The following is a 24,119-nucleotide window of genomic DNA, read 5'->3' as shown; positions in this document are numbered from 1 at the left end:
TTTTTTAATTCGATAGAGGGGAATAAAAATTATTGATTTTATTTTCATATTGTCTTATTTTTATACTAAGTGAGGTTGTGAGAAATATAAATGCGTCAAGAGTATTTTTTGTCTCGGTAACAGAAATCGTTTCCGAGGGTGCAGGAAGCTTTCTGACGTTTTACGGAAAATATCCGTAAATCGATATAATTGACCTGGTTCCGTCGCATTTTTCTCGACAAACTGGACTTTATACAAAATTCTATTTAAAGGATCGAACTATTAATAAAACTGAGACGCGCATTTAATTGATATTGACTCGGATATTGATTAGGACTTTGACAGCTTCGGTGATTCGGCAGCAAGATCGGCGTTCCTGCCGAGCACGATGTCACGCGACGTCTTACGCGAGGTGGTATTTTTCATTCAGAATTTCAAATCCTCGCGCAAGTGAGACGGCCGAAGGATAATGCGGCCGGCGTGTCCGCTTATATCTCCACCTACGGAGGTCGCTCGGTCGGCGGCAAATGTGGGTCAGCCCTCGTTCTCCTTGGGAGTCTCGTACGTCATGAATAAATAGACATTTCGTGCGCCGCTCTCGGCGATCCGCACTTTTGAACGTAACGCAATATGAGAAAAATCGATGGGAGCGACGGCGCGATGAAAAGGAGGAAGATCGTGAAAGGCGGATCGGCTCGGATCTGTCCGTACGTCGCCGGGCTCCTCAAATCGCCCGCATTTGCATCGCGTGGTGATTTATATATTTCTAATTTGCGATCTATGTTTAATTTATTAGAATTATAATCAGGTAATTTATTAATAGAATGCGAATATGAGTTCGTCGGCGTAGAACGTGCAACTGCGTTGCACTTGCGACATGTTATTTGCATGTGCGGCAGCAATAGAACGAGACAATACGGAATTTTCAGCGGAGGATTTTTAGATTCCAGAGTAATGTCACGTGCGCCTACACGGCTCGAAATACCGTACGTCTAACAAGTGGCTTAAAGGTCTTACTGTGTTGAAGTACGAAGTTCATATCTTTTGCTTAACTCTAACAATAAGACTAAAATCTAACATACATTACTACCATCCGAAGTCGTGATATCACGTTGTAACTATCGACTTTCTTCGATAAAATTTACGGTAATTGAATTTCTTTCCGGGTGAACATTTGTCGAAATGGCGAAGCGATCAGTAATGGCAATTATTCTAAGTGATCAGATTTTAATAAATTAATTATTATTTATTGGAATTATAATAATAATAAAAATAATGCACATTTGTGCCTTAACTATTGATTTTAATCAATAATTTCTAGTAAATGTCGTAATTATAATATTTTGTGCAAAAATACGAATTTGAAGTATTAAGTATACGATATGGTTTTTCGGGAAACATTTCGTATTACGATTATCCGAGGCCGTCCGTTGCAACTCAAGCAACGGTTATTGTTGCGAGGACGAGTGGAAGACGAGGAACGGCAGTGACCGAGGAAGCGAAGAGGCTCGTCTGACCTCGCTATTACGGTCCCGTTAACCAGGAGTTCGTCTCGTGTCCTGCCTCTACCTCGCGAGAACCCCGCCGCTTTTCTTTTCTCCTTAACGTCTGACCGCGACTACTCAAACTACTTTGGATCCGGTAACTTGGGGATCGCGAATTTTAGGGAAATTTTGAATCCGTAAACTGAGGACTCCAGCTTTCTTCCCCTCCGATTCTCAGATCGCTCGTCTCCAATCCAAAACTCCCGAGAACATTTCTCTTCCCTCAACATTTTCTATTCAAGCATTCAAATATGTAGATACTAGTCAGTTTTTTCTACCAAATTCTGAGGGGAAAATCCTAAAATCTAAATGTCCAACCTTGCCAAGAAGAGCTTTCATAAATTTCAAATGCCGCCCCTTTTCTTTTCTACAATGTCCGACCGCGATTTCTTGAACTTACATTTCAAGAAATTAAATTGTCGAAAATTCGACTAATCCGAAATTACGAAATTTCATTTGCTACATATTCGAAGATGTGAAAATTTCGCATCTAAAATTCTTTGGAGTCGACGTTCAAGAATTAATGCGAAAAGCCTAGAGTTGCTGGCTCGAAAATTGAAGTATTCTTAAAGTCGAGAAATAATAAATAAAATAAATTCGAAAAACTAGATTCAAGGGTCTATAAACCGATGTTATCGTTTATAGATAAACAAGTGAAAGTAACTCGGGCCTTGGCGTTTCGAATTCGCGGTTTCTCGATTTCTCCGATAGAACATCTACATTCGTCGACGTCCAGACGAGTTTGTACGTTCCGAAATCCCGACTGACCCGTGAACCTCGGGAGAGAACGCGCTCTCGAGCGGATTCGCGGAGGTACGTTGTCCTCGCGGGTGAGTGTGCGAGTCGATTGTGCATCCCGTGACACACGTTATAATACCTGCTAGCCCGTTATCTTCCCGCGCCACCTCCCTTTACTACGGCGCCCCTCGACCACCCCCGCGCGCGATGTCGTCGATGCATTCCACCCTTGCTGCCGTGGACCGCGAATTGAATGAGCGCGCCGGTGGTCCTCGTATTGGACATGCAATCAGTGCACGAGGATACCGTGTCGTTCGAACCTGCAACGAGCCGGCCGGCTGTTGTCGAAAATCTGAAGACTGCGGAATCACGAACTCGAGGGGCGTTTCAACGTTCCAGGACGAGGAAAGAAGCTCGGAGATTTAGGAATTTTAATACTTCCACGTTGGAAGACTTGAAACATGCCGAAGTTTCCTTAGAATTTCATTCCGAGAGTTTGGAATTGTAATTTTGAGACGACAGTCCTAATTTCTATTATCTTAAGGTATAATATATTGGCAGAATTTTGCTTTCGAGTTTAGAGACACCGGAGTTACGCGTTAAAACATTCCATGCTCCTCGATATTAAAATTCGACGTTTCCCAAATTTTGAAGCTCCTTCAAAAGTCTTTCAAAAAATTTCAATTCTTTGATGGTCTCGATAAATTGTAAAAAGTGAGTATCGAAAAATTAAATAAAAAAATGTTACTTTTGAGAATACAGATTCGTGAAACTTATTTTCAAATACCGACTGTAAATTCGGAAATTGAAAAATCGTCAATTTTTCCACCCGAACTTCTAAAAAATTCCTGATAGTTCATGAATTTTGAATTTGAAAAGAGAAAAAAGCGCAACGATTCTAAAATCCGAAATACAAAAATGTTCAATCCCCGGGGCCGAGACTCACGAGCTAAAAATTCCAAACGTTTGTAAATCTCGGGCTTTTTTTACTCGGGTCGAAGGCTCCTGAAGGACCGCTGGGAAAGTCGCCTCACGAACGCGCGCTGAAACGGCCTCTTAAACAGCATTCGGCCGGCGCTACGTCGCGCCGTGGCGATTGTTACGGCACTGAAACGCTATAGCATTATGGAAGCAGAGAGCCCATGGTATGTATGCACGTGGGCTGCTATAGCGCTACACTGCGGTGGGATCGATTCGGTCGGAGGTGGGCGGAACCACCCCCTCCCCCCGGTCGCCCACCTCCATTTACAAGCCTCAATATACACCCCCTCGGCGTTCTCCACCCGTTCGTCCGTCTCCTTCGCACCCCGGCGAAATATCCGCAGTTTGTCTCGAATAGTCTCGTAATCTCTCTCTCTCTCTCTCTCTCACTCCCCCTCGCCCTGTCTTTCTCGTCTCTCTTTCTCTTTCCTTTTTTCCTCTCGTCATCCTCCCCTCTCCCCCGTGTTACCCTCCTCCAACCCTCAACATCGCCGCTCGTCATGTTGCTTTCTTGTTAGCGGAGTGGAAAAGCAGATTTCTCGTCACCCTTACCTACGGAATTTCTGATTTACCTTCTACCTACCGGCAGAATTTCTGACTACCTAGGGTGCTTATTATGCAATCCGAATTTTTGCCAAGGCTGTTCCTGGAGATTTGTTTAACGTTCGATACGTGACCGAGTGGAGAACGTCGATTCCTGCTTGCAATAAACGTGCGCGATGTTCAATATCGACGAAACGATTCCCGAGCCGTTATATTCCGTATTATTAAATCGTTATATTCTCGTATTAAGACGCGGGAGCGAGACGAGTAAGCGGGATACAATGAAATTGATGCATCGATTGATTATCAGGTAAACTTCGCAGAGAGCGCGAATGGAGCGTGACGAGTTAACGCGAAGTGTGTATCGAGGGGTAAACCGCTGAAGGCATTGTGGTGTACAGATTTGCGGCGTTACTGGACATTACCAGACATTACTAGGCATTTTTTGGGCATTAGGCCTTGCTGGAGCATTATAAAGATAAAATAAGATAATAAGATAAAATAATGCCCGGCGGTTTCCCCCTCGGTGTGTGTCAAACGTCTCGCCTTCGACTCGGCTGCGGAGGAGCGCGGATCTGATGCCGCGGATGAATCCACGCGGGCTCGACTTGAAAAGGGGTGAATACACTGCCCCGAGTATAGAAACCACCCTGTGCGATTCCGCGTACGCCGCACCGGCGTGCGCCAATGCGGAAGTGCAACCGTAGCCGCGACCGTAAGTTCGATAAGCCCCGATCGATATCGCGTCAATAATTAAGATGAAGTTCCTTCTTCGGCAAACCGGGATTCATTCCTAATTGCTCCGTAATGTTATCGCGATATCTCCTTGTAACTTAGCCTGAAATTAAAATTTCAGTCAAGGAAACCCGGCTTCAAGTTTAACGAAGAAAAATTACCTCTCCAAGGTGGCCGTAAAAGTATGCTCAAAATCGAATTATAAGGGGAGATTCTGGAGCGGTCTTTGTTTGCGCAACGGTCAGACTTTTAGGGAAATTAGACTGTCAATCTTAGGGTGTTGAAATTGTTACGGAAATTTCTTGCAATTTCGCAACTTTCTTTGCAAAACTTCTCGCGTCTTCAATTATCCATAATGTGAAATTAGGTTCGCAGTTTCCTCGTGGCGAGCTCGACACCGGAAATAAACTGAAAGTTAAGAGGGCACCTGGAGAAAACGGTGTGTTCGCAAATTCATACGTAATTTAGCACGCGCGAACCTTTATTACGCCCCGGCGTCCGTTTACGCGTTTCGTATTCATCGGCATCGTGGCGGCTGCTTAGAAAGCATCGGCCACGTGCTGCAGCGATATTAAGGGCTGCCTCGTAACGCTCGCCCCTTTCGCCGGGCTTTCACGAAGCGCGGCGGCGGAGGGGAAAGGGGGAGGATTGTACGAAAGCGACGGTTTGATCGGGGCTTGATACGGATTTTCGTGGGAAAGAGAGAAGCGTTCGGCTTCGGGCTCCGTCTCGTCGGTTTCTGCAAAGCCGAGGAAAAAAGGAGCGGTAACGGAGGGAGAGAAAGCGGGGCGAAGGGGGCGAAGAGGAGGTGGCGGTGTCCTTGCTCGTACGTGGGGAAAGGAGATAAAAATGTTCCAAGTGGGCGAGAGCGAAAGAGGGAGAAAGAAAGCCGAGATCAAAGCGGTTTTACGACACTGGCAGACGGCGCGATATTACTCCAACGCTTTCTACGTATCGGGAAAGCTCCTGAGCTTCTTCCTCCTCCCCCCTCCCCTCCTATCCCTTCTAATTATGTTTCGCTCCTCCTCGCCCTCGTCCTTAATGCGTTATCCTTTCATATGCAGCGCTCGTATGCTCGGATCCTATTTTCGGAGCCTGTGAATTTTTATATACGCGTGTCTGAACTTCCGAGATCCAAGAGGCCGTTCCTCTTTCAGGAACGTCTCTCCTTTGTCATAAGTCGACAGACGCGCGCGAGAAATAATTTATTCGGACTCGATCGAAGACCTGATGAGAAATCTTGCAGGTGGAGCCGTGGAAGGAAGAAAAATTCTTCCAATTCTCTGTAATTCTAATTGTGTCATTTTGGGTTTATATTGAAATTTCTTATATTTCGCCCGCTCAGTTATCTCCCTTTTCGAAACATTGTCACGAGGAGGCTCCATTCTTCTTCGTCATCACGTAATCATTCAAAGCTTAATCGCGCCAGATCTTCCGTTCACGCGCAAGACGCTTCTTTCTTATCTGTGTTTCCCCTCGCTTTTTTTACCGCTTTAAATAAACGAGAGCAAATCAAGGATGCTGTCCTACCACTGCCGGCAGTTTCTACCAACGCGCGCCGCGCGTGCAGCGCCCGGGCTCCTCCTCGTCGTCGCGTCTCCAGGATTTCATTTCGCGCGGTCTCGGGAACAGGCAGATTTTTACCGAGACACCCTGTAGAGTCGGACACAACGCGTCGATGGGGACATGTGCGCCGCGTGCCAGCCAGTCGGTGTGCCCGACGAAGGAGAGTAGCCGAGCAGCCGGCGATATGTGGGCCTCACCGACAAACGCACGCACGGAGGCTCACAGACGCACAACACACAGGCGTGCGCGCACACGGACGAGACGGTGTGGGTCGCTCCGGAATAATAAGAGCGAGGGAATAGGACATAATACGGAGCCACCTCCGCTCCCGGTGGCCTGCCTGGAAGCTGCGGAATGCACCACCCTCCCCGTCTTCGGCATCCCCTTCGTCTCCGGGTCTTTACCTCTTCTTCCTCCTCCCCCTTCTCTTCCTCTTCCTTCTCCCGCGGACGATTTTGGGAACGCGAGCCGCGTAAACATGTTAGTATATCATTAGTTGATGATCGAACATGGCTGCGGTTAGTTGAACGGGTTTGGAAGGGGATACCAGTTTCAAATCCTCCCGAAAGCGAAGGGCTCCCCCCCTTGTACTTCGCGCGACGAAGAATGTTACCTCGATTAATTTTCCGCGGGACTCTAAACGATAAATATCTGTGATTTGATTTCGGAAAATTAAACTGCGACGCTTGTGATATTATCAACAATTTGCAATACATCATTCGTACGCCCGTTTTTCCGCGAAATTATATAATAATTTATAAAACCTTACCGCAAATTAAATTATCATATTTATACAATTTCGCCGTTTTAATTAAATTGTAACAAAATAACTCTCGTCTCCCCCCCCCCCCCCGGAGAGTTTCGTTGATATTTACGATCGATAAAATTCTATTAGTGTGTTTCACTACTATAATAATAGACAAATAAATGAACATTAATTAATTAATATACATTAATTAATGCCCTATTAATAATATAATGCATTGCCGTATTGCCGCGCTAAGTAATTAACGAACATTTCGATATTAATTAATTTAATAATTGCAATTTGGCAACAGGTTAATGTAGATTGAATTATCCGCGTCGCGTTATGCGAAGCCTTGTTGTGTTATCCGCGGCGATGCGTCGCCGCGCTGTGAGCCACTCGGGGCCCGGCCATAGACGTAGTAAGAATAGACTTGCCTACCTCACCCGTGTGAAAACATGTACAGACCATAGTATAACTAGTATACTCACTCTGTCATTTACTTTGTTTCGCGCCGATCCTTTCTGCGTATCCGCCATTATTTTGGTGTGGCCAATGAGACGGATGTTGTACGTGTAGTAGTGTGTATATATGGTAGTGTGACAGTGCGAAAGGATTTCACACACCAAAGTAATGGCGTAATACCACGTGATCGACACCGAAAAGATCAAAGGGCCGACAGAGAATGGGCATACTAGTTATACTATGTACAAATTTTAGAACGAGATAACTGGTGTGGGGCCGAACCTCATCTTTGTCTAGTGAAGTAGTGGGGATAACAGAAGAGTAGGGGAATGATAGAGGTTAAGTCCCAGTCTACAATAGAGATTTAAACCCTAAGCCTTAAGAAATGGACTAATCACAGTCGCGTATTCTACGCGTGATTGGCCAATTTCTTAAAGCTTAGGGCTCAAATCATCTATTGTAGACTGGGACTAAAGGGTAAGCACAGTAGCCATATTGAATTTTTGCCCCACTCCAGATATTGATGGACGGAAAGAGAATAAGGCCCGAAGTATGTTGTCCCTTTCTAAAGTTTGTACACTTCTGCAGCCAAAATGCGCAGTCGACATATTATACGTCTATGGGCCCGACACTCGTCGTGGTGAACGGGCGAGAGATTGAGAGAGGAATAGGCAAGATTTTGCGAGGCGGCTCCACACGCGAGGATCGACTCCGCGACGAGATCGCGATCGCGCGCGCGATTCAATCGGGCGATTGTCTTGAAATAGAAAGCAATTAACAAAGCCCGGCCGGGGCGACGTTACAAGATGACGAGATAGGCAAACAGAGGCAGAGCCTTTCCACTGTCCGTCCTGCCAATTCAATTAGACGGAGCATTGGGCGACCGGCGACCATAGTCCTCCCATTCTCGCGTATTTGTCTCTGGATCGCTCTCGAAAACGCCAACGGGACGGCCCTTACGGTTTTCCCGCGCCGTCGCGGTTCTTTCATTGTCGCGGACGTTCATATTTGTTCGGAGGTTCGCTTGGCTCCTTCTCCCGAGAAAACCTGTCGGGAGAAGAAACCTGAGTCAAATATTCTGGCCTCAGTTTAGCCTCGTATAATTTTTGAATAGGGAGCAATGAGGCCCCAAGGTTTTTGTGTCGGAGAAAATATATTGAATTTCTGATCTTGGGTAGGCCTAAAAAGAGGCGCTATTACCTTTTTAGCAGTAGAGGGGCCGATGCGAGTGTAATCAGTAGAGATTCAGTAGATCCTCTTCCAGCCTAAGAGGTTTCAAAGAGAGTGAAATATTTGATTACATTGTCTTTGAGGGTTAGAATGAGGTTAAACACATTTTTTTACTCGCCTGGGCCTCAAATTGGAGTTTCAAACCGAGGTCCAAATGAAGACGGAATAGGATAATTGTGGCCCATTCCGGGACCAAATCGAGTCGGGAAAATTCAAGGAGGCTAGTGCACGGTACGCTCGTTCTTTCTCGCTGTTGTCGCGATCGTTGTTTCGTTATCGTATGTACGTACTCTCCTTGTTGTATGCCATTAGGTTAAGCTACCCGGTGTGTTGCGTCTTATATCTAGTCATGCACTTAAATTATCACAAAGTGTCGAGGGGATCAGGCGTCCAGATTTCATGGTAGCCTGTGTTGTCCGCAGGTTCCTAAAGAGTAACCATGCACAATCCGGTCCAGCTGGGTCAAAGGGTTTAGGAGTTAACGGGGAACATACAGACATTCTGTTTTATGTATATACATGTACATTATTTATGACGCACGCATCCGATGACCGAGGTACCGGAGAGAATCACGTTTAGCTCGGAAATTGCCGCAAAGAGGCGGACCAACGTTCGCGCTGAACGCCAATCGACAATCGTACAAGTCCCATTCGTTAATGGCCTGTGTCTACGATGCTAGAACTTGGCCCAAGTTCCAGTTCCGAGAAACGTGCAGCCAATAAACTTGCAGCTTTTATGAAATAGCTACACATTCCACGAAACTAGATCCTGGACCAAATTCTACCATTGTGGACACAGGTCTTTATACTAAGGATTCGTTGCTGTGCGCGAGGGCAGAGGTGCCGGAACACCCGAGGTCCTTGAGGTCCTGGGGCGCGAAGGAAGGCGGAAGGTTCGGCTCGCCCTTCGATTCCGCAGCCGGCGTTCCGTTTTCACTCGAGTCCGAGTATCGCTCGCGTCGGACGACGAATTGAATTCGGACTCGGACCACAGCCCGGGCTCTACGCGTATCGCGCGACCTTCGTCGGTGGGTTAACGTTGTAAAAAAATTCTCCATTACTCGTCGCACCGATGTCTGATTGTCTCCAAAGGTCGCGTCTCAGCCTTCCGTTGCTGAGGCTTCCAGACGCGCTTCCAGTTTCGCGGCCGTCGTCCGGTCCTCGTCGTCCCGTGCTCCGTGCCAGCGTAAAAGAGAAAAGAAAACGCGTCCCTCGCCGATTTCCCCGGCGCCCGCGCGGACTCGAGTGCGCCAGGTTTGAATCGGGCAAATTCCAACATTAGGCGGTCACGCGCATTTAGCATCCGGAGTAACTTTGCACCAACCGGAGGCGGATCAATACTCGCGCGAACGCCGATCAATAATCCTGCGAAACTCGGCGCGGCTCTCGCTACACCGGAAATCTCTCGGGCGTCTCGGCGTGAGAGAGGGACGAGACGCGGGCACCGGTGCCCGGCCCGCCGTGCTCTCTCCCCGTAGGAGGATGGCTCTGTTCTTCGGCCGCTAAAATTCCACGGAGAAGACTCCGCTCGCCTTCTAGTTTCGCGGAGCGTAGCGACAATTACGGCGCCCGCGGCGCGCGCAAGCGCTGCGCTCTCTCGTTCGTTGAACCGCCCGCGAGAGAGCGAGAGAGAGAGAGAGAGAGAGAGAGAGAGCGAGAAAGAGAGAGGGGGGGGAGAGAGAAAGAGAGATAGAGAGAACCGCACACAAACGTGACGCGTGTATGCGTGTGCGCGCGCGTACGAGTACGCCTGTGCGTCAGATGGAAAGGAAAAAAATACAGATCAGAGTGAAAGAGAAAGAGAGAGGGGGGGAGGGCGGAGAGAGAAGGGCAGAAAACGAGGGAGAACAAGAGATAGGCAACAATCGCTGGACGCTACCGCGAGTCCGGTACCAACGCTATCCACGCGGACTTGGTGTCCACGATTCTGTATTTTTGACTGGAAATACTGATGATATTACCGGAGCGTGTATTCAAAACGCATTGTCCCTCATTTAGCCGCGAACGTTCGGGGAAAGATGCCCTCCAGTTCTCCAAGCTACCGCGTCCTCCCTGCGCGCCGTTAAGTTCGTGTCAAATTATGCTCAATTCGAGTCACTTTAAACCACTCCTGGGTCGCCGCTGCTCCTGCAGGACCTAGGAATGGTTTAAAACAGTGCTCGGAGTTAGTTGCATATTTCGTAGGCGACGCCTACTGTCCCCCCCACTACGGTCAATATCGATCGAGGCTCGCCGGCCGAGCCGCCGATCGCGCGTGAGGCCCAGCGTCTTACGTAGTGAGGCCCAGCGACTCGGCGTGGTGGGGGGACAGTAGGCGTCGTCTACGAAATCTGCCCGAGATGTGCAACTACGAGCCCTGGTTTAAAATGAAATTGCAAATTTTTAATAGCACTGTCTCGCGAAAAGCGCGGCTGCCGCTGAAGAGTGATCGATCGCAATCGCGAATCGAGTAGGCGCGTGAAGTTCCTCGGCGACGAGGCAGGCAGGACCGCGGGAACCACGGCTTCGGGGTTGACCTCGATGGAGAACGTCCGTCGAAGCGGTATCTTCGGGTCCCCGGCGAGATCGCGCTGCCGCGTATCGGCAAGAAACCGCCGTTGGTCATCGCGCACGCTTGCGTCACCGCGCTTGTCTCGCTTACGTCAGTCCATTTCTGTTATTATTGTGTATCATTATCGTACGCGCGTACGCGTCTCGCCCCGTCCTTCGTCTCCCACGTCCGCCTTCGCGACATTTCGCTCGTATCCCCGAATCGGGGAAAAAAAGAGAAGTTGCGAAATCTGTAGCGAACTCCGTCAGTCAAATATTTGCGAGGTGGGATTATGCATTTTAATTGGCCATTTATACATTGTTTGTACAATACGTTAGCTCGGATTTTTCGTTTGCCGAGTTTACTGGTACCCTATAAATGTTTAATGAAAATATTTATTTTATTTTATTTAAATTCGGTGCAAAAAAAGCACAAATATTTATCTTCTCTTGGGAAGATTTTGTAAAAAAATTGCAAAGTGGAAAATTGCCAGGGAACATATAATTTACGTAATACCGTCCGTTTATTCGGATTATTTGATTTTTATACAATCGCGCGACGTGTTTACACGCTCTTCTTTTTCTCGGGAGTTGTTCTACATGATGACTCGATTTAATTTAATTTCGTGCGCTCAGCAGTTCGCGAACAGGATCATTTTCTCACGCGATTAGCGGATCAGCGTGCACGAGCGGATCAGCGTGCATGTTTCTTCGCGAATAAACTACGCTTCTCCTTGTCGATCCGCGCCGCGTGCATCATTGGCATAATTAGACTTGGCGAATGAATGCATCATCATTGTAGAACTGTCAATTCGCATTGCACAGCCGAGACCGCGGTCGGGAAGAATGTAACTCGAACCATTTTGCTCGACGTAGCATCGAGGGACAAGTGCGACCGCACGTTCCATGAAAAGAGAAGAAGAAACGGCGCAGGAGCTGAACGTTTAAAACAAAATCCGTTCGAAGCAAAGCGCCAAATTTCAATTTATTCCCGCATTTTTTCGAATGACCTTTAAGAGCTTACTCGTTAGCTGCGCCGTCTTGATTACGTCACTTCTGTCTCATCCTTTGACTCGACAATCTTTTCCGCAACGCGGCTCAAGCTTCAGAATCTTGCCGTTGAGGCCTGTGTCCACGATGCTGGAACCTGGTCTACGTTCTAGTTTCGAGAAATGTTTAGCCAATCAACTTCCATTAAGGCTGCTAGTTGATCGGCTACACGTTTCTCGGAACTAGAACTTGGACCAAGCGTCGTGGACGCAGACCTTCAGGACGACACCGCGCGATTTGTTTCTTGCCTCGCCGAGAACAAGAGGAAGATTTGCGCGTCGTCGCGCGTCATTCGGCGAAATTAAAAATACCACGAAAAGAGCGGCGAGGAGAACCGGCCCGCGCCGTCGATGACTAATCCGCTCTACCGGGTGTGCGCTTTGAGAACCGCTGCGCGCCGTGTGCAGCACTCTATTACGCATTCACCAACACACCGTCCTCGGCGTGTCTTCCATCCGAGTCGGGTCGAGCCGAGCCGAGGGGTTCCGAGAGCGCGACGTCGGCGTCGGCGTCGACGTCGACGTCGGCGTCGTCGATGACGCCGACGCCGCCTCCGCTCACTCTGCTCCGAGCTGTCGAACGCGCCGCACCACTTCCGCACCGTTCTCCACACCACGTTCGCTAACTCAGTCCAAGGATCCCCCTTCGTCCTTCCGACACGCTCCTCGTCATCGTCGCGCCTCCCCGTTGCCGCCGACGTTCGTCGCTTTCCCGGAAAGACGTCAGTTACTTCCTCGAACCGTACGTTCTTCCTCCGCGTCGCAGACCGGGACTCCTCGCTAGAGACAAACGCTAAGCAACTCCGAGCGCCTCCTTCACCTTCACGCTGGTTCACTTCAAGCTACTCCTTCGAGCCACGTCGGCTCTCGTTTTTTCTCGGGGCTCCCGGACACCTCGGGGAATCCCCGACTGCGCGCACGGATGAATCTCCAGGGGTGAATCTCGCGCGTTTCTCATAAGAGTGCCGTCGAGCCGGTAGAGGCCTCCTTTCCTCCTCGGCCGGTCGCGTCCCCGGATCACCTCGCCAATCGCGAATGCTGTGCCCGAGCCGCTCGTCGTCCCCCTCGCACGAGGACGCGTCTGGTCCTGCAATGGGACCGTATCATCGGCATCTCGCGAGACCTCGCGAACGGGACGACGACGGTGGTAGCCTGAGTCGCGAGACAACTTAAGACGACCTCCTCCCTCCGGAGAAAGAAAGAAAGAAAGAGAGAGAGAGAGAGAGAGAAAGAGACAGAGAAAGAGGGGGGAGAGAAAGAGAGAGAGAGAGAGAGAGAGATCGCGGGGCTGCTCCGATCGCGAACCCTCGCCGCAGTCGAGGGGCACAAAGCTGGACCAGGCTGGAGGAAGGATCGCGCGACTTGAAGGTAAAAGAGCTTCCCCCCCCTCTTGTCTACGACCCGTTCGACGGCCTGCTAACGGGTTTAGGGGTCCCCGGGAGTAAAATTCGCGCGTAGTGCTCGTCCACGACGTGAACGGAGGTGCTCCCTGTCGCCCCCTCCCCCTTTCACCGCCGCTTTGAATCAATAATCTCCGGCCAAGATTGTATGTAGGCTCCCCCGCGGTATCTCGTATTCGGGGCCGATAGGAGAAATGTATCGAAAGGGTTTTGGAGAGCAACGGCTTTGGGCAGGGATTGCGCCAGGTTCCAGGAAATTGATTTTCCTTCCCGCACATCGATATTTTCTTCCTCCCTCCCTCCCGCCCCCCGCCCCCCCCTCCTCTCTCTCTCTGACTCGCTCGCTCGCTCTTATTCTCTTCTGGGTTTAGCAACGGTGCGCGCGATATCAGTGCGCGGATTATTGATTTCTCCGTTCTCTCTGGACTTGCTTATGTTATTTTCGCGAAAAAGGTAGAGCGCAATGATCGTTGATTATAACACCGGTGAAATCAACTGCCTGCCGCGGGGGGAGAGAGGGCGGGCCAAAAGTTGTACCCGCGGTGAACGTAACGACCCAATTAATCTGTATTCTACGCCGGTTATTTCGATACCTTCCCGTTTTATACTCCGCGAGAACGTGCAATTTCATCCCGACCTGCATATAAATCCTCGCCCCCTGCGTTTTCATTTCGTCTTCGCGGAATTTGAATATTTATATTTTATTTAACATCTCGACGTTTCAATACACCTCTTTTACTTTCGCGCAGTGCCTGCGCACGTCTTCCCTGGCAGCGCTGACGTATTTACTTACACAGAAATATCGACGAACACACAATATGTACAATTAATTCTTATACACATTGTACGTGTAGAAAACTTAGTCATTTTTTTATACGATACATGGCGCTTCCGTTTCAGCGATCTTTATTATTTACGCGCGAGATATACGGGCCATTGTGACTCCTCGATAATTTTACCATCGTCCTTAACGCCGCGCAGAACTCCTGATCGATTAAGCCTTCGTCGAGAACGTAGAGCCGTCCTTTAATCTTCAACTGAATTTGGTACTTGCAGATGGCAGAAACACCCGAGATGGAATCGCCTTTGGCCCGTCAGGACTGTTGCGTTGAGGCCCAAGAGGATTCCACCTCAGTGGAGATCGGGACGGAGGACGCACCGCCAGGCGCTACAACAACAACCATAACGACGGCGATAACGAGCGCCGACGACGATGATTCCGCGGCGCGTCCATCCGTCGTGCGGGACTCGCGCAAGGACTTGGTGATGGTGTGCGAGAGACTGGACGAGAAACCGGAGAACGAGGGAGCGGGACAATCGAGCGATAAGTCGGAAGAGGATCAGGGAGGAGAGGAAAAAGAAGAGAAAGAAGCGAGTATGGGTCTGACGATAGGAAAGAAAGCCAGCGAGGAGCAGAGAGGTGGGAAGGACGAGATCGACGCAAAGCCGACGGAGAATACTCTTCAGGAACTCGAAGGCTCGCCGAGAACGTGCGAGCCTGAAGACCGCGGCAAGTGTTCGGACGTGTGGGAAAATGGGACCGAGAGGCCCGCGTCGCCGGACGTTTCCAGAAAGAGGCCGGGCGACTTCCTGCCGATCGGCGCGGAGATCAAGAGAATCGGCATCGAGATCTCGGAGGAGCAGGCGACTCAGCTGAGGAACGATGTCAGAAGGCTGTCGCCGGTGCTGGTGAGCCTGCGGGAGAGGACTCTGGGCGAGGTGTCCCTGACCTCGGAGTCCTGTCTCTTCGGGGACGAGCTTGACGGTAAGATAGCGCCGAGGTGTAACGACGTCCCGGCGGGATCGTTCGCGGCGAATCCCGACTCGAAGATTCAGGACGTCGAGCAGAATCCTGGGAAGCAGGAAAAGGGGGAGGAGGCGATCGGCAGGATCGACACAGGTCCTTCGGAGTGCACGAGCAGCGTCCTCGGCGTTGTCGAGGACACGTTAAACGACTGTGCGAGCCAAAAGATGGATTACGACAGCGAGGGAGAGATTACGACGCTCGGAACGCCGGACGCGACTTCTTCGATGTTCTCGAGAAGCGACAGTCTGAACGGGACGGCGGAGTCGCGTCGGGACGACGTCGGAGACACGTACGCTGAAAGCGAGCTTTGCACTCCGACCAAAAAGTGCGTTATCGAAACGACGAGTTCTGCGGTATTGTCGAGTCCCGTCTGTCGGAATTTATCCGTGGTGCTGAATCGCATCGAACAGGATGATTTAAAGAAGAGTACCCTGATGAATACGGACGAGAACATATGGGACTACGTCGAGGAGAGTTTGCCTCTTGCCAATGAGAGAAGGGATTTCGTCGAGGAGGAGCGCGATTCGTTCGCCGAGACTCCGGAGGTTCAGGAGAAGAGCCCGAAGAAGCAACGTTCGCAGAGCAGCAGCTCGTCAACCCCGATGACTAGATCGAAAACGTGCGAGCTGGCGGAGGGTGCTCGTAGTCCGGACAATGGACTGATCCTGAAGAAGTGTAAGGTGGTATTGGAGCGAATCGGCGAGGCCGCGGGGCATTCATCGCAATCGGAGAACACCGAGGAAAGCGGAGCCTCGAGGGAGGTCGAGAGGGAAGACGAGTCCGCGCCCGTCGCGGTGATCGGCAAGCTCGAGGAGGACGAGGAGGTGGTTCTGGCGAGTTCGGCCGAGGACAGCCGCGTGTCCAACGAGCTCGACTCGTCGGAGACGATGCCGAGCTCGCCGGAGGAGACGCCGGAGATCTCCGCGGATGTTGCCGAGGGCGTCGACACCGAGACGGAAACGGAAACAGGCTCCGACAGTTCGGAGGTGTCGCCCATCACGAGCATCCGCCACGAGCTGCGCGACGTCGACATGGCGTCCGACCAGCTACCCTGTTCCGAGGGAGTCGCTTTGTGCTGCGTGGAGGCAATGGCGCCGATCATGACGAGACTGGAGGCCGACCGGCCGGAAGCGTACACAGAGGATTCGGCCGAGAGCCTGGCCTTGGCGACAGGCGCCAGGGACGAGGTCAGGTCCGATGGGAGCGACTCCGGTCTGGGGAACGAGATCCCCGGTGATCCCGGACCTGCGCCTGCACCGGAAAGCGACTCGGAGACTTCCTTCCTCGACAGGCTACCGGACGACATTCTTTCCGACAAGGAGAAAGGTAAGACTCGCATCCCCACTCGGCGCTCTTGCATAAGAATCTCGAATCTTCTTTCTCTATTTCTTTCTCTATTTACTGATTTCGGTCGGAAGTGTCGAACGCTGAAATTGTCATTAAAGTTGTGGTTGGTTGATTGAATGCGTCTGGTTGCGAATTGTTTCGATATGCCCAAATTTGGAATTTATTCGTCAAAGTATCGAGAGTTGTTGGGAACGAATGCGAATTAATTGTCGAAGTCGAAATTTATTTTTCAACCCTTTTTAACAGGGTTTAGTGGATTTTTTAATGCACGCATTGTGTTTCACAATAACCACGCTGACTCTTGGCACAAGAACCGTCCCACTCTAGTTTCCATTTTACATCCTATATTTTCTCAATGACTTTCCTACCATCGATGTTACGAGATGCCGTACGTCTATCCTATTTTATATTCAATTTCTGAATTATATGTTTAACATTTTAATTATTCGATGTCTGAATTGTCTGTACGAAGAGCGTCTTATTATCTCATCTCTCACAAAAGCTCTCGGCGAAAGCTGCTTTAGTGCAATCTTTTAATAAAGAGACTGGTGTACAATTCTAAAGGTAGTCATTCTAGTGGGACAATCAACTTAAAGATTCCTTTAGACATTCGTCCGTACGAAAATACGAACTTTTTAGACCCCGCCTGGATTCTCCTTGTGCCAATCTAGTCTCGCATTTGCTGCTCGAAGCTGTCCAGCGAGCGAGCGAGCAGAGCGCAACTCGATAAGCCTCGCATCGATTGTCAACGCGCGATACACCGGGTGTCCCAGAACAAGCGGGAAAGGCGTTGCTTCCCCGATAAAAATCAGAGTGAACTTTTCCCGGCGAAAATGTCAACCAGTCGACTTCAGCCTCAACGTCTGAGCGCGAATTATATCTCGTCGCGATAAAACCTGCCTCGAAGGACGAATGAGGGATTTCGTTATCTAACGACGAAGGCATTTCCCTATTTGACTCGCGGGAGACTCTTCTCCTTTGAAAGAGCCAGCGTTGTCTCTCCTCCTCCCTAATCCCCCGATGTCGATTTCCAAGTTTCGCGAGGAGAATTTGACTAGTTTTTCGATGAGGATCGTTCTCGCAATTTCTGCGTCACGCCCTGCCTTCCCGCTCGTAGGGATCTCCGTAAGAGATTTGCTACTTCGTGACACGGCGTTCGCGTCTTTCAGGCGTGAGCCAGTTGGACGGCTACGCGGCGTCCTCGGGGACGCCCGGGACGCCGGGCCAGCTGCCCCTGACGAGCTTCCGGACGCTTCCGGCCAAGAGCAACCTGAAGCGCAGATTGACCGATTGCATGGAGAGCGACGAGTCGCGGGGCAACGTCGACGAGCCCCTGAAGAAGAAGCGCAACATTCAGTTCGACGCGGTGACGGTCTATTACTTCCCCAGGGCGCAGGGCTTCACCTGCGTACCGTCCCAGGTAAGTCCGAAAATTGTGGTTTTTGTCTTAACTCTCCTCCCAGCTCGCGAGCGACCGTTGTGCTATCTCGCGATACGTCTTGCCTTCATGTCTATATCCGGACCGCCTAGCTACGCGTAGCCTCGTAGCGGTAAGTGGTCTCACTGGTTGCCGCATTTAAATTTCGTGTATTTTCATTCCATTGTACCGGAAGAGTATGAATATGGAAAATGCACTCGTTTGTCTGTTTATTCGCTGTTGCTTCTCTTCGCAATCTATACGCTTCGCGGTATCGCCAGTTATAAAGCACCCACTTGTCCTTTTACACATTAATTATTTATTATTATTTATGTACCTTTAACCCCCACCTTCTTCTGCCCCTCTGTAATATAAGCGCGGGTAAATAATTGAAGCGGAGATATTTTTTTTGTTTCATCGCGTTTATCAAGATATCGAGATTCTATTTGCACGGACTGGGAGGATGAATAACAAGCGTCCAAAATTGTTTATGACGGGAAATCTCGTCGTCGTTTGTAAAACCCACCACGTGAACGGTCGAATTTATATATATACATATATATATGTATATGCATATACATAAGATACGATCGATCCCTCTTCCTTTCAATCGCGTTCACGCAAGACAACTCCTCTTTGAATTCTTCCCTCTATCTCGCACATCATTTATACTACCATTCAACAATACCGCAATATTCGCTATCGACTTTGTATAAAACACCGAGTCCCTTCCCTTTTACGTGTAGCGTTACTTTACAATAAAATTCTAGTAGTATTGTGACATAACGCATCGTATTGGTTACGCGTAAGGTTCCATGTGGGATTCCATAATCGCCATATGGGGAAAAAAGCTCAGCAATTTTTTTTACCAATCTGACGTACAATAGCGCGTAATACCATTATTTTATTGCTCAGTGTATTTTTATACATTGGCGTCACTGTTAACTTTTTCTTATTACCATCATTTTTGCTATTAGTCGATTTGTAAATTCACACAAGTTTGACATACGACTGGAAATAACGAAAAAGTCTATTTTAATCAACGATACGCACTACCAGCGTTTCATCCTCTTACAGTCGTTGTTTCCGAAAGATCGATCCCGATCTGACTGAATAGGTAAATAAACGCGCGATGGTGGTGCGGATTTATATATACAAGATACGCGAGAGATCGATCCTCCCGGTTTCAGGGCGGCAGCACTCTGGGCATGAGCGCGACGCACACGCACGCGGAGAGGTTCTCGTTGTCGGAGCACGCAGCCGAACAGAGGCGGATCCACCGCGCGCGCCTCGCGCAGTTGCGCTCCGAGCGCAATTGCGCGACCAATTGCGTGACCGAGACGGCGTCGAGCTCGGAGGACCCGAGCGACGACACCGACGAGGAGCCCAGCGACAACGAGGAGCTCGACATCGATAGCTATTACTTTCTACAACCGGTGCCCACGTGGCAGCGCCGGGCACTTCTTAGGGCCGCCGGTGTGCGGAGGATAGACGCCGTCGAGAAGGACGAGTGCCGCGATATCCGCGCCAGCAGGGAACACTGCGGATGCGGCTGCAAGGGATACTGCGATCCCGAGAGTTGTCCTTGTAGCAGGGCCAACGTAAAATGTCAGGTGAGAGAGCGAGCGAACGAGCGAGAGAGAGAGAGGTGTTGCATAGAGCAATGATTGAAACTTTGCGAGTAACATCCATGGCATACACACAATAGACTCGCGCGAGCTTGAAATAATAAAGATAAGACGATAAGAGATATATTTGTCCATGTCTCATAGTATGAATATTTACACATTTACATATTGTGCATATATTTTGTATATATATGTATATAAAATAATATAAAAATATATGTAAAGAGATATACATATAAATATATGTGTATATGCAAAGATGAAAGATAAGGTAGTGTAAGTGTCTTGCAGCGGGCACAACAGAATGAATATGCGAGATAATTTAAATGACCGCTAAACTGTTATAAATATATAAAGGAATAAACAGGATAAGAGGCGCGATATGTACACTTGAAGTAATTTATAAAGCGAGCATATACAATGTGTGTATTTAATTTAATTTCATATTGGTAAAAAGCTGCATTGTGACAAATCTACATTATTCTCCTGTTTTAATTATTAAAGAGAGAGAGAGAGAGACTCGCAGAACATGAGTAAAATTAACATTCCACTTTTATAAATTAATTAAATAGCCCAACGCCATAATTGAGCTCTCGTTTCTAACAGAGTCGTTTTGGAAGGAGAGCGAGTACATCCAGATATAAATCAAATTTAAGGAAATTTGAACTTGATTGAAGGCGAAATGAAAAATTAAGATGTGGTTCTGATCTACTTGTTCAAGAACTTCTGAAAATTCGCGTGAAATATTTTCTCCACCTTAAGATCAATGCGTTTGAGAGATTAATCTGTTAAAATTTCCCAAGACCGCCGTTGCATCGAATCCTTCCAGCGATTAATCTTCCCGTTTGTTAACACGTTCCACTCGGTTCAGATTCATTAAACTGATTGAAGTTGAAGAATAAAGCTTAGGATTCGATATTTCCTCAGTTGCGAAGAGGAAAGACCGACGCTTGATTCAGAGGAGTGAGAAACGATTTTTCATTGCGAAATCGATTTTCAGGTGGACCGACCGGGTTTCCCTTGCGGCTGCACGCGGGATGGCTGCGCGAACAGCACAGGCAGGATCGAATTTAATCCGGTGCGGGTGCGAACGCATTTCATCCACACGCTGATGCGACTAGAGCTGGAGAAGAAGCAGCGCGACGAGGACGGTGGCGGCGATCACGATCAGGTAGCGGACAATCACGGGCAGAGCGGTAGGGGTGCCCGTCCCCTGAGGGACATCGGTTCCTTGGGGATGGACGTCACTGTGGGCGATCCGTGCGCGATCCCGGGTACGGGACCCGGGGGAGGCGGTGGATTCACCACCTTGCACTACGACCCGAGTCACGAGAGTGTCGGCGCCGGGGTGGCCGGTTGCCAACCGGAAGTGCCCGGCACGCGGGAGGACAGTCTGGACTTGTATGCCATCAGGGACGACTGTTATGCGAGCGAAGACGCGGTGGACAGCAGCCAGTCGGTCGTCGTGCAACGGAAGCTGCACCCGGAATTCGGCCAGGCCTTCCAGAGCTTCTCGCCCGGCGTGCAAGGCGGCGGCGCCGTCAATGGCGGCAGCGGTGGCGGTGGCGGTGGCGGCATGGGCTTCCAGCAGTCCTCGTACCAGGACTACGGATCGCCATACGCAAGTCTACCGTCCACGTCGCGTGTACCGCAGTTCCAACCGCCGCAGTTCCAGTCGCCGCCCAATCCGGCCGCCTTCGCGCACTACGGGCCCTACGGCGGGCCCCAGGACGCCGCGGGCACGGCTCTGCAAGGTGGCTGCAGCGGCCAGGTGCACCAAATGCCACAGCCGCAGCCACCGCCGCCGCCGCCGTCGCAGAGCCAGCAGCAGCAACAGCAGCAGCAGCACTCGTCCTACGACGTGACGGTGTTCGCGCAGGACGACGCCGCGAGTACCGCGCAGTACACGAACCTCACCAACTCGGTGCAGCCGATGAACGCGACGGTGGTGCAGCAGATGCAGGGCAAACTCGAGCCTTTCTCAGAACTCCTTAGCGGCAGGTATTCGTACTACGGCGAGATGCACGAACCGCAGCAGCACCATGGTACTTACGGTACTCACGGCACGGCCGGCAAGGAGATGATCGAGCCCGGCCAGGTTACTGGCGAGCAACAGCCCGATGGCGCGTCCGAGGACTGCGACGAAAACTTCGGCGAGATCATCAAGAAGTCCATGGTGGAGACTGTGTCTGCCTAGGATGAAGGAAGCCTACCTCGCAGGTGACTGTCCAGGACAAGCGCTGGGGATGCTCAGTACGCGCCGAAAGATCTCCGCTGATCTTCTCGAAATCGAAGCCCTTTGCTGCCCGCACGACGAGCTCGGGAACGAGGAACGCGGCCCTTGGCGCCCGACAGTGCGATTCCCTCGAGCTCTTCGTCCAGGATCGTTCCGAGGATGGATTCCATTGAATATGGGGACACTCGACGCACTCCGTGAACGATCTTGATGGCTCGACGTCTACAAAGTCTGGAAGATCGAAATCCTTCGGATCTCTTCCAGCTTTGCGATAATCTCGAAAACGAGGACTTCGAGGACAATCTAGACAGAGAAAGGAATTCCGGGATTGTTCACTCTCCCGCGCGATGCGTCAACAGGGGTGAACGTAGCGCCTTCCGAGGGAGATGGGAGGTCTCCCGGGGTCAGAGCATCGCGTTCTTTTGAGAGATCTCGCCCAGAGATTGTTAGGGAATTTTATGGCTACGTGTGCGTCCGCCCGGGATGGAGACTCGCGACGTCATCGCCGGCGCCATCCTCAATCCTGAGGATCAAACGGGCTGCTTGAGTCACTCCGCGACATAAAGATTTCGCAATCTTGCAATCCCTTCGAGAATTGATTCTTGTTTGCGATGCAAGTGCGGAAAAGTGATGCGCTTGTTAAATTCGCAACGCCATTTTTTTATTATTCCCAGGCCGCCACGGTCTCCACGGCGGTTAAAAGTTAACTCGAGTAAAATTTGACTTTGCAAAATTTAACGGTGCAGCAAATCGCGGAGTCGAAGTGACCTGTCCGGTGCAGGTCGACGACGATGTACGTCATACGAGACGACGACGGGGTTCTGGGCCTGGGAGGTCTGTGAGGTAGCGGCCTCCGAGCTTCGGGATTCTCGTCGGAGATGTTCGAGAGCGATCCGTGAGCAATGGTGGGAAAAGATTTCAACGAGGTTGTGACCAAGAAATAACACATGGGATCAGCTTATAGATTGCAGTTTATAATACCTAACTTTAAGCGTAGGGTCGACCGACCTGGGAGCGGGTCGCGTGTCCTTTTAGACGAGCCTCGAGTCCACAGGGGCTGCGTACGCGGATAATGTATCGATCTAGAGCGAATCTGCGCTCGCTCTAATTCGAGAGAGAGTCGTTCTGGAATGCACATGTACACAGGTATATACACAGTACCGGCGTTCGGGTGGGACGCGGTTGGGCGATCACCCAGGCCGCCAAATCTGCAGGGGCGCCGCTGCCTGGTTTCACCTAGTTTGCGAGTGAGAGAGATTCCCTAAAATATAAAAACAAAATGGAGCTCGTCGTTCGATATTGTCAGCTTGTCTTTTCTTTCTCAAGAATTTCGAGCCCTTGAATTTGAATGGGCGCCACGATAATCTTGCTCAGGGCGCGCCAATGTTGCCGAGACCGGCACTGTACATACAAGTACACATACACACATACGCAGGTGCATTTTGAAGATTTATATATCATTTATATATATTGTATGCAATATAAAGTATATTGTGCACAATGTAATGTATATCGAAATTTATATACCTATAGATACATGTATACAAATATTAAATCTGTATTCGATATTTTTATATCGGGACTTATATAATATTTATATGACCTTTCTCATATAAGTACTATATACGTTTAATAAAAATATATACAACTTATTTAATATTTTATAACGAAATTTATGAAATAGAGCTCCGATTAGATTGAAGGTTTACGTGATTGTTTATTCTCGGTTTCTCACGTCCAAGCTTTTAAGTGGCGAGCGATGCTGCGACAAGAAAAAGAAATTTAAGATTCCGCAAAGTGCGCCGCATCTCCCGGTGGGGGCGAAATTCCAGAGTGAGGACTTGGGATCTCTCGAATCGTTAGAGCTGCCGAATCGCGCTCTAGAGCGGAACTTTGGAAGCGAGACACGAACGAAGCGGGGACACGGCGTTTCGTCGGTCGCCGCCTTCGGGCGGCGAGGATAATGACAACAAGAACAACAGAATGTAAAGCGAGAATAGCACACGCGTGCACATGACACATTCGTAGGCGAGCGTGAAACGTGAGCGATTGTGATATTTGTGCGTACGGAGGAAAAAAAAAACGTAAGAAAGGAAGGAAGGAAGAACGGTTCAGCGCCAAGTTCGTAGGTTAAGAGATAAATTATATGGGACTTTTTTTACGCCGGTCAATGTAGAAGCT

At 49.8% G+C, this 24,119-nt stretch overlaps 1 protein-coding gene across 1 annotated transcript in view; it reads left to right on the top strand.

The window, feature by feature from the left end:
* Window positions 1-23,437, top strand: part of LOC105567473 — a 39,108-nt gene extending 15,671 nt beyond the window's left edge. Inside the window, exons 2-5 of the mRNA XM_012022370.1 lie at window positions 14,560-16,636; window positions 17,827-18,077; window positions 19,265-19,687; window positions 20,703-23,437. Of these exons, the coding sequence (XP_011877760.1) occupies window positions 14,560-16,636; window positions 17,827-18,077; window positions 19,265-19,687; window positions 20,703-21,899 (3,948 nt within the window). The 3' untranslated portion in view covers window positions 21,900-23,437. The remainder of the gene's footprint in view (window positions 1-14,559; window positions 16,637-17,826; window positions 18,078-19,264; window positions 19,688-20,702) is intronic.
* Window positions 23,438-24,119: the final 682 nt, after the last annotated feature.

Source organism: Vollenhovia emeryi, unplaced genomic scaffold, assembly GCF_000949405.1.
Source record: "Vollenhovia emeryi isolate VEMERY1.0 unplaced genomic scaffold, V.emery_V1.0 DF939137.1, whole genome shotgun sequence".
Classification (NCBI taxonomy): domain Eukaryota; kingdom Metazoa; phylum Arthropoda; class Insecta; order Hymenoptera; family Formicidae; genus Vollenhovia; species Vollenhovia emeryi.
This window is presented reverse-complemented; position numbering and strand designations above follow the sequence as displayed.